This window comes from Rhinolophus sinicus, chromosome 11 (genome assembly GCF_057876585.1).
Source record: "Rhinolophus sinicus isolate RSI-liver-muscle chromosome 11, RSI-T2T, whole genome shotgun sequence".
Classification (NCBI taxonomy): Eukaryota; Metazoa; Chordata; class Mammalia; order Chiroptera; family Rhinolophidae; genus Rhinolophus; species Rhinolophus sinicus.
In genome coordinates this window covers 12,419,056-12,434,814 of record NC_142511.1, presented here as the reverse complement: position 1 = coordinate 12,434,814, position 15,759 = coordinate 12,419,056, and the positions used below count along the sequence as shown (strand labels likewise).

Genomic DNA, 15,759 nt, shown 5'->3' with positions numbered 1-15,759 from the left:
TCAACTTTTGTGGTTGGTGAACCAATGGAGTTTTAGAAAACAGACTGAGGCTATCAATGCATCAACACAGCAGTTCTTTAAATATAATAGATTTTAGAATCATGCTTGTCACTTAAGACAGACACTACAGAAGGAAAAATGCCATCAAGAACTGTAAAAACAAAATGTTAATCAAAAATGGTCTGCAACATTTTTTTTCTTTGAGACTTGAAAAAGCTAAATCCCAAGAGTCTTCACTGATGTCCTGATTTCCACCCCCAATGCTACAGAAGTCCTTCCCTCACCTCCACCTTCACTCCATGTCTGATCTCAACAGGTGACGATTCTATAAAATAAGTCCTATGAACTCAAAGATACTTTCAGAATTACATGTGTTCACTAAAACTCTTGTCTGCTACATAACAATTTAATAATGTTCCAAATAACTAAGTTTTGCCTAAGATGAAGCTACTTTCAAAGGAAAGGAAATTTAAATCTTTATGCACCTCCAAGGAAGTACTGTAGGCATTACATAAATACCTTTCTCTTTTGCCGCCCACCCCAGTAAGAACGTGTACAAGCAACATCAGCCGTTCAAACATAAATTGCTCCCGTAAGATTAACGATCAGGTTTCTAGAAAGAAAACCTTAGACCCCCAAAGGAAACACAGAATGAGACAGTGACTCATCTAAATCTCTTTAATTTATGACATAACGTGACCGTCAGTTTGACCTGATCGTGACGATTACTTCAACCAGATCCTCATTCCTAATACCAAACCTTTCCGCGTTCCTCAAAACACCGCCGCACGCATTGGCTCATCTCGTTTTCCCTGCTACCATCTCCTTTCTCACCTGTCTAATCCTACTCATGCTTTAAAACTGAGCTCAGGGGCTCAACCCCAGAAGCATTCTCTGAACACCCCGGACAGTGAAAGTTCCCCTTTCCTCAGTATACTCACGGCATCCCTGAAATGAAATGAAAACATCTGCCATAGTATTTACCACATTACATTGAAATACATGTGTGACCCCCATTTCTCCCAGGAGACCACTATTCTAAGAAACAAAAATCAGTTCCTTTGTGTTTCTATTCTCAGAGCCTAGCACTAGCATTTGTAAGTATTCCATAAAGGTTTGGCAAAAACAAGCATGAGAATTTTATTCAACACCTATTATGTACATTGTGCATTTTAAAAATGCTGAGACATGGTCTCAATCATCCTCCATCTAGCTGCACAGATAATTCACTTCTATCAAAGAGATCATTACAAATTGAAGAAAGTGTAAGCACTGAATGACGAAGGACAGGAAATGCGACAAAGTTCAAAGGAAGGAGAAATCTCTGGGGTGGACAAGAAGTCTTCACAGAGAAGGTGAAGCTTAAGATAGTGGAGGACGGTACTTCGTACGGGGGAAATGGCCTGGGAAGTGAGAATGAAGCAGGAATGGGTAAACCGTGTTCAGAAGGCAATGAAGAGATTGGGGGGAGGGGCAGACAGTTGGTTCCTATCAAAAGGTAAAGAGATACCATGTGGCAGAGATAGATGGGGGTCATTTTATGGAAGGCCACGCAGGCCAGGCTGAGGAGTTTACAGGAAGGTAAAGCCACACACCAAAGCTTTTCAGGAATATTAATACAGAAGCACTGCACAAAATTGGCAGGGGGACAGGTGGTGGGGAGTTTGAAGGAGAACCAGAATTTGTTAAACATGTGTAATCCTTCGTCATTTTAACACTGACAGCAATTTTATGAGATCAATGTTCCATTTTAAAGAAATCAAGACCCAGAGGTGATGTCAATTCAAAAACAGAAAGCGGTGGACAGTGTTTACGAGTGAAAACCCAATCAATGCTTTCTTCTTGCTACTTGTGAGAACAGCAGGCAAAGAAGACTCTTTCAACAGTATGGATATAAAGCTGACCGTGCTAGAAGTGACCAAGAGGACACAATCGGAAGGCAACATCCACAATGGTGTATGTGTGCAAGAGGGTGAGGAAAACTGGGAGAACTCAAAGATGACTACGTACCAGGTTTCAAACCTGCGTGGGAGGAGTGGCAGCACCAATGAGGAAAATGAGAAAACAGGAGGACTGGGCGAGAAGAGTAAGGATTACGAGTTTCCTGTGAAGAGTGTGGGGTTTGCTATGACAGAAAGATTCCCACAATTAGGAACGTGCAGAAGGCAGAGGTGCAGAATGACCAGAACAGCCCTTGCCCAGCACTCACTTCCAGACAGTGTACAGAGCTGAAACTGACAAAGCGTGTACTTTGTGCCAGAACCATCCCCAGCACTGCACACGGTTAACGCACTTGACCTTCACCTCTATGGGGTAGATACTACTGTTAGGCGTACTTTTCAGATGTGGTAACTGAGGGACAGACAGCTGAAGCAGCCTGCCCAGGTAACAGAGTTTTCTAGTAAGCGTAATGCCGTGAGCCAGCTGGAGGCAGGCAGTGTGCCTCACACCGAGCTCTACACCACGCATTCAGCTGCCTTTGCTTCTGTATTATTTTATCTTTATAAAATCAGAATTTTTTTCAGAGAAAACTGAGGTTAGTCCTCAAAAGAAGATTAGTAAAGGAGAGAGACAGCACAGCTGAAGTAGGGTCTGGAGGAATGGTCTATCTATCACCAAGAGCACAGGGGAAGGCAGGAAAACTGCAGGACCCATCTCACCATGCTTTTCCCTTTTCAACACCGATACCAGCCACCACGTCTTCAGAACTATCGCTTCCACATCTCTACTTCTCTGTCCATAACCCAGCTTGTGCAAGAAAAACTTAGAAAGGCTGGCCTGAATGTATGAAGCGAAGTGAATGAAACTTTAAAAACATGTTTGGAATAAAGGAGCCGTGAGACGTTCTTCCTGCCTGAAACGTCAATTTGCCCAATATCCACTTTTAGAAGTCCCATCCATCTTTCAGAACCCAAATCAAATCTCATCTCCTCCAAGGTACATACCTTCCTTACCCACCTCCACCTCTATTTGTCTCTGTACTTACACAGTACTTCTGCGTCTCCTAATATAGTTCATTTGCTATTGGCCACTTACATGGCTTTCTCCAGTATCTTTGAGTTTTCCACAGGCAAAACCCCCACAGTGCACTCTGCCTATAGTAAGTACTCAATAATTGCCAGTAAAACAAAACACAGATTAAGAAAAAGACATTTAAACATGTATGCATTTTTATGGGTAAAGTCTAAACATGGTAACTAGCCTATTACTATAAGAATAAGAAGTTATGGCTTAAAGGAGAAAAGGAGAAAATGAATCTATGCTATGCGTAGGTATCGTCCTATGTATATTTTCTAAATCAGTGGTTCACAACCCGGAGTGAATGTGTACCCACAGGGGACCTTTGGCATGTGTGGAAACATTTCTGGTTGTCACAAGTGGGGGAGAATGATACTGGCATCTAGTGGCTAGAGGCCAGAGATGCTGCTACACCTCCTGCAACGCACAGGACAGCTCCCCACAGCAAAATACTGTCTGGCCAAAGTATAAGTATGTGCCAAGGTTAATAAACACTGTTCTAAATGAAGCAGAGAAGGAAAAACAATAAAAGAACACAATCTCTACGTGGCCCACCTAAGACTCCTCAAGTTTTCTTAAACAATTACGTAGTCATCTCCTCCCACGGAGTAAAAATTGGGTCTCAGGGAGGGTGAAAAGCACCTTCCTAAGCAGCTCCACTTACATGCTAACAAGAAAGGAGTTGGTTACAAGCTCTCACTTACCATATGACATGTTTGCCAAAACTCCATCCCTGTATTTTTCTGTAACTGCGGATTAACCCTTCTTAGTTACAATCTCCTAGACCACTGATAAGTCTATCTGTAACAATTCAGCAACTAAACTAAAACATAGCTTGATTACAAAACTTAAATGGCAATGTGTGGTGACCATCTGCCCAAATACCCACATACAGATGAACAATTCACTATCTGAAAGACATCTGCTTAATAATTTACTCTCTGAACAAGATCCATCAGTTAAACTAACCCACCTAACTTTCAGGTACGCATTCATGCCACCAATAACAAAAATAGGAAAGGCTAGCCAGGGTTGGAGATAATAGTTGGAGGCAAATAATATTTCTCCACTACAAAACAAACTTTTTAAAAGTCCGAACCACCCTCTACCCCAAAATTGCTTCATGCAAAACTTGCTCTACTGTGTCTACTGCTTACTACACAACATACCTTAAAAAGGAAAACTGTACAAAAACTCAGCAACTGCTTCATGTACCATGAAGGTAGAATATAACAGCTGTTAGAAAGCAATGAAACAGGGCAGGACAGGAAGTACACGTTTTGAATCCAACTGAAACCACAAGGGAAGCAGAAATTAACTGCCAAAATAATTCAGCCAGTCAATATCCAAACAGGTAAAATGCTATTAACACCATTATAACAAAAAATAGACTTATAAGCCTCAAAAGAGTGCCTTTTTTTTTCCAAACAATTTTACCATGTTTGGTATATCAGCCAGGTTTGGCCGATTTTCTGGGACCGAAGCTATTTTAAGTCCTGTATGTTGGGGGAAGGGGTGGCAGCAAATGGGTCAGGGAGAAGACTTCTGACCATGTAAATTAATATCAGGATGTGCTATCGAATTTCTGGAAGCGTCCAGAGATAGTGAGTACCCAGGCCAACATTACCGGGCAGAACCTGGAGCCCACCTAGTTAGTATACAAATTCCTCGCAAATGCTCCCGCAAACATCCCTGCTCCTCTCCCTGGGCTACGACAAGGCTCTGCTTGCTACTTGGTCCTGCCTCCTCTCCTCCCTCCCTTTACCTCCCTCTGTCCCAAGGTTTACAGTGATACATTTTAGCTTATTGGATATTTGGATATTTTAATTAGTATTTAAATGACAATCATTTTTCCTCTGTCTCAGAAAATAATCTTTATGGCTATTATATTATTTTTACCTCCAGTAACAAAGTTTTTGACAAAGAAGTGTGCCACTGGAATGCAGCCTCTTCACTAAGAGGTACCGTGTTTCCCCAAAAATAAGACCCAGCCAGACTATCGGTTCTAATGCGTCTTTTGGAGCAAAAATTAATAAAAGACACCCGGTCTTATTTTACTGTACCATATGACTGGGTATAATATAATATAATATAATATAATATAATATAATATAATATAATACCCGGTCTTATTTTACTGTAAGACCCGGTCTTATATAATGTAAGACCGGGTCTTATATTAATTTTTGCTCCAAAAGACTCATTAGAGCTGATTGTCCGGCTGGGTCTTTTTTCGGGGAAACAGGGTATCCTGCAAAAAAAGCTCTAACAAAATGAACAATTTGCAGGCCTTGCCTGTAAAGAGCACTAATACCAGGGATCAACTTCAAGTGGATCTCACTGAAAAACCTACAGCACAGGAAGAAATTAAAGACAAAAAGAGGAGACTAGTAAAGGAAGGAGGAGGAAAGTTGGAGGGAGTACAGAATATGAACAGCAGATGTCATTCAGTGGCACCTGTGCCACCTTGAACAACAGGATTTGACCTGTCTGGTATCCCCCCCCCATGGCTATGATTTTTCTACTTTCTCATCTTCCAAAACAACTTCAAGGATGCCTCCCTGTCTGGTACTTCAACATCTTCCCCACCTCTGCTTTTCCAACTGTGATGTTAATTTCCATATTTCTATTCTTTCAAATGCAATTCTATTAAAGCATGATATTATACCTCACCCGTGGCCTAGCCTCACCCTTCTCCCTCCCTTATCAAAAGAACTATATTCAATATACCTTTTTATTTTTCTCACAAGGGTGTTAAAAAAGTCTTTTAAAATCTTTCCATGTTGTCATAAATCAAGAGAAAATACTGTGGGTTTTTTTTTTTTTTTCAAATTGGGTAATAAATTTCCATTGTCAGTCTAGAACCCTCATATTTAAAACCATTTATTTTTATAAAATGTAAGAAAGTATTCTCAACTTATTCATGTGGATAGGAGTCTTGTCAGTCTGTTATTTCAAAAAAAATGACACTTCCCTTCTAACAAAAAAGTTTCATCATCCGTTCTTGCCTAGGTTACCAACACCTTCTTTCCCATATAGAGATTAGGTGTTTTTTTTCTTTCATCTCTGCTCTATTTCTGCAACTCAAGACAAATTCAGTCCACTTGATGTTGAATTCCTTCTTCATCTTACTGATGCTTCTTACCTCTTATCATCATTTCTTACTCTTTTGAAACTGCCATCTTGCTCCCTGGTTTGCCACCACCCCACCATTTCAATACCAGATACCCCAGCTCACTTACTCTAGGACATTAATTCAGCTGAGACAAAACTAATTTGCATCTATGTGAGGGAAGATCTGTAGCCATGCAGTTTAAAAACTGCCCAGTCATGGTCTTACACCACTGGGAAAGGTAGGCAAAATAACTCTTCCTAAAATCAAGGTCACAAAAAATAACTGCGATAGCTCCAACCACACTCATTCAGCAATACCCAGCATCCTTATCGAGTTGTCTATAAAAACCAACAGCTCCATTTTCAAAGACAGTGAACATAATGCTTACCTAAAGACACTCTGGTCTCCCACAGCAGACTTTAAATAGAATGATTACCTTTGAAAAAGGGGGGAAATTCAGGCTAGTATAAGCCTCTCTTTACCAGGAAGGCTTGTCCCAGACTACTATTAGCCGGAAGGCTTGTTTTATTTACTTAGGACAGATGCGCAAGATTGAGAAAGGACTGGCTCCCAGGAATCTCTTAAGGGACTTCAAGTCCTGTCCCTGATCAAGTTTACCTGTTCAACTTCAGTTGGAAAATATAGGTTATTCAAACATTGTGTTCATTCTTACTCTTTTCTCCCTTCTGCTAAGAACTAAATTCATCTCCAGCTGTCTACCATTAATTCCCCAACTTAATGGTAAGTTTTCCTGACCATGGTGAATTACAAAATGTAATATATGTTAACACAGAAGCCTCTCAAAGCCGACTGATCTTCCCATTAAAATGATCACTACTCTCTCTGTCTGCTTCTCATCACACTTTTCTAGTCCCACGGGCATCACCTTATTTGGGGCCTTCACTGCCCATTACAGTACACAGGTTCCTCTTCCTAATACATAGCTAGGAACACGTGAATTCCCTTCTAAACAAATCTCAGATTGTCTACGCTCCACCCGTTGTAACTATAAATTACAGATCATGATATTCAAGACCCTCTCAAATATGGGTACTTTATGGAGTATTCTTTCCGTGATCACCCTGACTATACAACAGCATATCCCTGCCTTGCTTGCTTTATTTTCTTCCTAGTACTTGTCACCACCTGATAAACATATTATTCTGTTCATTTTGTTCTCCACGATATTCTCAGTGCCTAGAATTATCGTAAGCTCTCAACACATATTTGTGGAAAAAAATGGATGAACCCAGACATGTCGCACAGTATAGCTGATATGGAATTAGAAGACCTCCATTTGAGTTACAGAGCTTCCAGCTATACGATCCTCAACAATTTTAACTTCCTTGGGGTATATTTCCTCATCTGTAAAAAGAAGGGATCAAACTTAATAACCTACAAAACTCTATACGTTTTTCTAGCTGCATCACCCTATATTCTTGTGTAAATGAACTAAACACCTCCCCTCGCCCCCAACATCCGTGTCCTACGTATCTCTGCTAGGTTTCCTTCCATTTGGAACCCCCTTTTCTCAATCCACACTTGTCAGAATGTTGTTTATTTTTCAGGTCCATTGTAAGTGTTATTTTCTCCTTGCAGCCTAACAAACTGTAAACTCTGTCAGAGGAGGGTGGAGTTCTTATCTTTCTATTCTCAGCAGTTGGTACAATGCCTGTCCTATAGGTGATCAACAAAATGACTGACGAGCAGTGTATGAATGAGCAAATGAACAAACGAAGCTTTTCCTGCTTCCCCCCAATCACTCGGATAATCTCTTGCCTTTGGACTCTTATAACACTTGGCATCATTTATGATACTTACCATTTTTCCTCTGTGCTGTAGTTATTTCCTTGCCTAATGTATACTAAACTGCAAATTCCTGAAAATTAAGGACTATCCTGATGGTTTCCATATCCTCCCTCTACACCATCTACCATACATCTTTGACACAGGTGTATTTATTGTTTATCCGATACATTAAACAATAAACAGGCAAGAGGAGAAAAAAAGGACCTTGATATATACAGACAGCGTTCCAACTAACCCATAGTCATTGGGCTCACATGTTGTGTGGATCCTGTGTCTGTTAAGCTCAGGCATTCAACCATTACCTCAAAGATTTCCTCATTCTCTCTTCTCCACTCTGCTTAAAACTATTACTACTTTCAAAAGTAGAATAGCCACCCTCATGTGTCACTATCTACCTTCTCTTGCGATGTACATATAGGGATCCACTCACACATCAACATTTTCACTTCACTAAACAGCTAAAGTGACTTTTCTGTTCTTTTCAGATTTCTACCCCATCCAATTTCCTCCTCCACAAGGTATGAAACCACTTTTTAAAACATCGTCCCATAAGCCTGCCTTGTTAGTTCTGCTCCTGAAAGACCAAAAGGATCCATTTCAAGGTCTGCCTTCCCCTTTTCTAAGAAGTGGCAACTCCCCAATTAACCTCAGACTCTAACAACCTGCCATCAAGATTTTGACCCTCGTTTACCTCTCTACCTTCAAGGTCTTAACTCAGCTTCTGCGGAACCGTCCTGGCTGCACAATAGCTGGTGACTTTCCATTCAATATGCTCTCGCCATCATGCACTTGCTTCCAAAGTGTCTGGATCGTCCCCCCACCCCCTACCCCACACACAGCTCATACTCGCACACTGTCCCCACGCGTCACTCTACCTTCCACATACAAGTTCCTTAACATCACTCTTAATGAATGGTACCTCGCGACTACACTGATTCCAACCCAGGTTCTTCTGGTGAACCCAACCCCATCCATTGGACGTCCCTCCTTCCTCACTTCCTCATCCATTTCCCCCTCTTGATGCCCGCACCCCCACCCCGCCAACTAACTACAAATGACATGATTCCTCATTACTTCCCACCAAGAATGAAGAGCAAACTCCAGTTTCCCGCGGGCTCTTCCTCCCCAACCCCCCACCGACCCCAGGTGTGCAGACTTCCACGGTTTCTGCTCATGCACAGCTCCAGCCAATCGCACACCACACCACGTTTCCCCCGCCACCGGGGATCGGCCTCCTCCACACCCACCTCCACCCGGGGTCGCCGCCGCATCCCCGGCACCTTCCCCCACCCCTCGCCAGCGAGCCCGCGACCCCCGGCGCGCGCGCGCACATTCTCACGCTTCCCTAACCTCCTTCCCGGTACCGAGACCAGCCGGCTCCGCTGGAACTCAGCCCGGCCCGCGGAGGCTCGGCATCCCTGTATACGCCCGCCCCGCCGCCTCCCGCGGATCTCCTCGCAGCCCCCGCCTCCCTGCCGGGGAAGGAAAGGACACAGCAACTCCCCCGCCACCCCGGATATACCACCTCTGTGTCTGTTTCTCCAAGCCCCAACCCTAGGCCCGCTCCCCCTACGTACGGGGCCGGCCTCGGCACTCACCGGAGATACTGCGCGCTCTGCAGGCTCATCCTCCGCCGCCGCGTCTTCCCGCGAAGCCTCTGTGGGTTTCTCAGGCTCCTCGGAGCGGCCCCGCGGTACCGCGGGTGCTGGCGGCCGCCGCCATCTTCCTCTCCTCCGACTCCTCCTCGCTCGGCGGGGGGGGTGAGGGTGAGTGAGGCAAGGGGGAGGGAGCGGGGAAAGCTGCTCCGACTGCTGCTCAGGTCCGTGGGGCGCAGGGACACTCCGACCCGGGAGGAGGGAGGAGGAGGGGAAAGGGAAGGGGCGGGGGGAAGAGGAGGGAGAAGCAGAGGAAGGAAGTGGGCTGCCTCTCGCGATATTTCAGCGGCGCCGGTCCCTCTGGTTGGTTTCCGCCTCTCGGTAGCGCTCCCTCTTGGGATCAGATAGCTGTGCAGCGTCTGTGCGGCTGCTGAGCAGCCCGCTGAAGGCGCTTGGCGGCTTCCTGCCAATCCACCCCTCTCTTCCCGCGCGAGGGGGCAACCCCAGCCTCACTGGGAACATCGAGCCCAAATTTACCGGTAGTTACATTCAAAGTCTTCCCCCGTCTTTCCACTCCATCCAACTTTCCCCCTTTTCCACTCCTCCACTCTTCCCTACCGGAAACGCCGACCCTTCCTCCTACAGTTCCGCCCTCTATTCCCTCGACTCTTGTCTTCCCTCGCGCCCTACAGTGACGCTAAGGACCCCCCCTCCTTTCTGCGGTCCCTCCCTCTGCACGCTGGGAGACTTGGAGGGGATGAGATGGAGCCCAGGGAGGAGGAGAAAGGAAACCAATCGGATTGGATAAGCAGCTGCTATGGCAACTGGAGGCTGTAGTTGTATCGTCATAGTAACCAATGTGCGCCGAGCGGGTGACCCTCCCTCTGCGAATGGATTCCCAGGAAGGTGCCCAGGATTCCCCCCTGGCTTCCCCTACATCTAAAGGCCTCCCCCAGGTTGGGAATCCGGGGTAGTTCTCCCTGGCGGTGAAGTTCACTTCCTCCTCCCTTTCCCCTTCCCGCAGCGTTGGGGGAGACCCCGAGGCATTCACCGTGGGCTTTTCCACCAGCCTGAGGGCGGGAACCACCTCCATAGTTTCCTCCTATTGCCGGGCGTGGAGAGGGCCGGGCCTGCGAAGAAGATGCGGGGCCTGAAGGCTGGCGGGCGAGGCGGAGGCGCTGGGCTGCGAGGCGGGCGAGGGGTTTCCCCACAACTGCCTCGGGCTCTGAGAGGCGGGATCCCGCCAGGACGGGGTCCCTGAGGGAGGAGAACGGCACACGACAGCCGCGATCCCTCTCCTGCCGACTGGGACATCGATTTTACCCAGCGGGTGGACCCCTTATAGAAATCCCCCAAACCCCACCCCACATCCACCCGCAGCGAACGAGCCTCCTCGGAGTGAACCCGGCCGGCCTTCCAGAGCCACCTCCTGCCGCAAGGAGGCCAGAGTGAGCGTGGGAACACATCCTAGAAGGCTAACATGGGTGTACAGCATTTAGCGCCGAGAAGGTGGCGACACGCTCACGATTGCCATCTCAGAGGCACACCCCCCCCATGGGGGTCCCACTTGGTTATCAAAAGCAAACCGAGTTCCTCCCTCCTCTGCAAACTTCTTCCTTCTCTGATGGGTCTGCAGTGGTTTAGAACTTGTCACTCTTTGTATTTTGGGTTGCAGAGGAAAGCGTTGGGTAAAGTGGGCTTAAGAAAAACCTAGGTACTGGCGCGAAGTTCCGATGAAAAGCATCTAAGAAAGATTTTCATGAAAGCTACTCTTTGAATGTCTACTATGTGTATTTTGTGTCAGGTTTGGGGCTAAAAGGCAGAAATAAAGAATGGAGTTAATTAATAACGTGGAGTTGTGTGAGAAGTAGATGGGGAAGTCATCCTAATGATTTGAAAGGAATTATTTCACTTTTCATAAATTATATTTTCGATTCGTACTGAGTCGTTTAAGCAGCGATTCCCAAAGTACTTTAGGATGTGTAACAATATAAAACCCTCCAGAAATGTAGCCCTCTTTGGATATTTAAAGTGAGGGTTTTAATGGGCTATTTTTGTTTGAGTCAGTTTGGGTACTTGATTCCTGCTGTGTTCTGTGCTACGTAGGTAAAGAGGCGCTTTCGAGATCCTTCCCCGAGACCGCCCCTATTAAAAGAATGAACCAATGTCTATTTGGAACATAATGTGTAAGCCTAGAAGAAATGAAAGCACATTTTGAAATGCATCCCAAAGACAGATTGTCATTGACGAAATAGAAATTGAACTTTGCCCGTCCTGCTGCCAGCGCCTACTGTGATGCAGTGTGACGGTGACTGCAACTGTACCAAGCCTCCAACATCCCCTCCTTGCACCGTCGGGCCGCCCACTGGGGGAAAGAGAGCCACCTAGTGAGAGATTGTTCTCATCCCTGGTTGTTCAACCCTGAGAGCCCAGAGAAGGAGATTACTACTGCACATGACCTAAAACACCCTACATTTCTTTCCTGAAATGTATTTGCTAGATTTCTAAAGAGATTTTAGCCAGAATAAAAATCTTATGTAAAATACTTACCCCCTCGGTACGCATCATAATAACGCCTTTCATGTCTGTGGCTCATATCTCCAGGAAACAGTATGTGAGCGCATATCATGACACTCCTGATAAGCAATCTAATGAAAAAAATGTGTCTTCTCATTTCGGAAATAAGGAAACTAGGATCAAAAAGTTGAATCCATTTGCTGTGTTGTTTATTCAATAAACATTTACTGAGCGCTGACTACATTTCAGACATTGCCCGGGTTACGATGGATACTAAGGTGAAAGAGACTTGGTCCCTGTCTTGGAGGAACCCACCTTCTGGTAGAGATACCAGAGAGTAGAGAAGTGATTAGGATGAAATATAAGTGTAGTAATTAAGGTAAGAACAAAGTACGTTAGGCTTACAGATGAGGGTCAGAAATATAATCTTTGTATTTTATAGCAGCTTTCCTAAGAATTTTATAAGATTCTTCGATGGTTTTACAATGTCAAGCACCAACTAGATAAAATAGTAACATTTACGTTTTACAGCTTATAAGACATTGATGTCCATCTTGAAAATAACTTTCAAAAATCAGTAGGACTCAGAAAAATTGACCCAGAACTTACATAGTGCTTAATCTACATTTTTCCAATCTTCTCTTTCTATTGCCACGCCATCAACAGACTTATAGAATACAAGCATCTTTCTGCGATGTATTTATTTATTTTTCCTCCTGAAGCTAGAGATTACATCTAAACCAAAAGAAATTAAAGAGAAGCTGTCTCATTTTGTTTAATCCTGCCTGATTTTAAGTTTTTCAGTTTGCGCGTAAGTGATTTTTATGGAAAGATCATAAGCTAGCCCGTCTGAGTATGCATTCCAGCTCAGCCCTGTCTCAGTCTCTGAACTTCAGTTGCTTCCTTGACCAAAGTGGAAACATTACCTATTATAGGGCTTCCTGTGAACTTTAATGGTGACATATGTGACTGAGTATATGAGTGTCTGACATACCACACTGGCACTTGAGAAACGTTAATTTTCTTTTTACCCTCTTGCTCTCTCATATATCACGCTAAAATGAATCATTTAGAATTACTATAGCATGAAATTCTCTTTTGAAATAATGGTTTATGTAGTCTTTGTCTAGGATACTCATAGGTCCGGCTACACACGCGAATCTATTCTCATTCAGTGCTAGAAGATAGATTTATTTATCCTTGACTCTGATTACAGAAAAGAGTACAGTATTAGGACATTGCGAGTCAGATTCTAGAGAGTTGAAACTTTTAAAAAAACAACCACTTTTTCTCACTGAAAACAGCCTAATATAACCATATTTGTGCACAAGTAAACAGAGATACTTTCTGAGAAGCTACTTAACATTCCTACCAAATTTACCCCGAGCTTTGATGACCTGACAATGAATACATAGCAAGCCTCCTCCCTCTTTATAATAATAGACATCTCACCTGTTCCATGAAACCTTAACAAGTACTAATTTATTTTAATATTTAGCCTACATATTCTAAATTTTTTGAAATCATGTATATAATTAGGCACTTCATAAATGTGTTTCTATTTTGATGAGAAGAATCAATTATCAATTGCAGTACTCAAATACACGATGTGTATGCAGCTGCCCTGTGCTCTCTTCAGTACCACACCTCAGATCGTGAAGCTCGGTGATTCAATCAAATGAGTGATTCATTCTCTTCAAATAGTGAGTCAGATACAAACTGACATCTAAACTCAGGTTTTCTGTAGCTCATGATTTCTTAGACCAAAGGTCAGCAGGCTTTCTCAAACAGTTTGCCAAATGTACATTTATTCATTCGCTCCTGAGAGGGAGTCACCAGGCCTGCAGAACAGCCAGGAAGCATTGCAGTCTAAGATCCAAGAACAGAAACTTCTGGCTTGAGTGGCTGTGAGATTGGAGAATGCTAGTCAGAGCTCTCTGTCCTTCTGTGATTCTCCTAATATTTACCAAGGGAAACCACACTATCTTCAAGAATTTCTCCCAACTCCCTGTAAGAAAATACCTCTGGGAAAGAAACACCTTAAAATCTTATCTGTTAGTTTAATGGACACAGACCATCTAGAGAAGACAAGAAGAGTATTTAAAGGGGAAGATGGAGGAGTATTAAAAAAGAAAATTAAAACCTGAATCTCTTATACTCCTATTGTCCAAGGGCCTTAGTGTTCATGGATCTCTCTACTTTGCCAAACAGAGTACTACCAAAGCCACCTTGGGCGTCCCTAAAATTAATATATTTCATTTCGAAATTTGTTGTATTACCCAGAAGCTACCTTTTTTTTTTTTCTTAAAACAGTCAACTAAAAGAGAAAAACTCTTTTAATATTTTGTAGTCTTCAGTTTCCTGATTTCTGGAGGGTAAACTATTATTTTTGAGCACAGAGGATGTGATACTGACATTCATTGTCGTCAATCTACTCTTCCTCAAAACCATGGGAAACCACATGTGTACACACACACATACATACAGCACACCTTCCTCCTTTCCCTGCCTTTATTGTTTTACCACCTCCACTTGCGATTCAAGGTCAAATATGACATAGATGAAAAGCAAAACAATTTAGGCCATACGTTCGTCACTTCCAGGCACAGTAAGGATATGTACCCAAGTACTATTCTGCTTTGCTTAAATATGCGAGGGCCTTTTCCATTCTTAGAAAAATTCTACATTTTAGAAATCTAGATAGTTTGTCCCATATTTATAAAATTTGTTAAGGTCATTGGACTACGGCATGTCAGAGAACATTCCAGAACAAATTAAATGTAAATTAATGTATTCTTATTTTTAACCATAGTAAGCTTTTTAAAATTTTTTTACTTCCTAGCTCAACGTTTCCATTGGCTTTCCGTTGCCCTTAGAATACAGTTCCCCATCCTTAGGACGACATGTGATCTGGTCCCTGCCTGCCACTTCTCTAACATTTCCTAGCATCACCACTCTAGCCACGGTGACCTTCTCTTACTTTGAATAGGCGGTGTTCTTTTCTATTCAGTCTTCACACAAGCTGTTCTCTTATCTATACAACTTCTGCCTAGACCACTCTTTTCTTATGATTCAAGGCAAAATTTGAACTTCTTTAGGATTGCTCCCCAATCCTAATCAAGCTAGGTTAGCTACACCTATTACCCATTCCCGTAGCACCCTGACCTCCTTCTTCATGGAATTTATCGTATTTCCAATTCTTTGTTCCATGTCTTTTGCCTCTAATGGTATGCAAGCTCTGTAAGGGCAAACACTGTGCCTATTTTACTCAGTAGTGTGTTACCACTCCCCTAGTAGGGTGCCTGATACAAGGCGTGCTCAATAAATGTTGAGTCAATTAATCTTACGGGGGAAAAACTGAATAGAAATTTGGACCATGAATCTCATATAAATGCTTTAAATTCCTGACCACCTTACTGTAGAACATAGATGTAATCCCTAAGCAGTAAGAAATGATTTTTACTGGACCTGCAACCCATCTGGGGTATTGAAATCTGCTATTATATATAACAAGATGAAAGTTTTAATTAAATGAAATTTACTTAGACAATGAGTAAAGAGCATACTTAGAAGATTATGGAAAACTCATCAATTAGCTCACAGCAAAGTCTCATACTTCAGTGTAGAAAAAAAAGTCTTCAGTATCCAAATCAGTTTTATTTAACTTTCATATTTTTCTAACTTGGGAATAGGGGAAGCAGTTAA

At 43.3% G+C, this 15,759-nt stretch overlaps 1 protein-coding gene and 1 long non-coding RNA gene across 5 annotated transcripts in view; one reads left to right on the top strand and one right to left on the bottom strand.

The window, feature by feature from the left end:
- Nucleotides 1-9,793, bottom strand: part of SMG7 (SMG7 nonsense mediated mRNA decay factor) — a 64,562-nt gene extending 54,769 nt beyond the window's left edge. For 2 of the 4 annotated variants that reach the window (XM_019738179.3, XM_019738346.3), the window contains exon 1: nucleotides 9,541-9,793. In XM_019738179.3, coding sequence (XP_019593738.2) covers nucleotides 9,541-9,569 — 29 coding nt within the window. In that variant the 5' untranslated portion in view covers nucleotides 9,570-9,793. The remainder of the gene's footprint in view (nucleotides 1-9,540) is intronic. The other 2 variants (XM_019738104.3, XM_019738273.3) reach the window with 1 other exon arrangement.
- A 527-nt stretch (nucleotides 9,794-10,320) lies between these two features.
- LOC148756619 (uncharacterized) lies at nucleotides 10,321-10,631 on the top strand. The gene is made up of 2 exons (XR_016022747.1): nucleotides 10,321-10,443; nucleotides 10,562-10,631. It is a non-coding gene; the product is annotated as an uncharacterized LOC148756619 (long non-coding RNA).
- The last annotated feature ends 5,128 nt before the right edge of the window (nucleotides 10,632-15,759 follow it).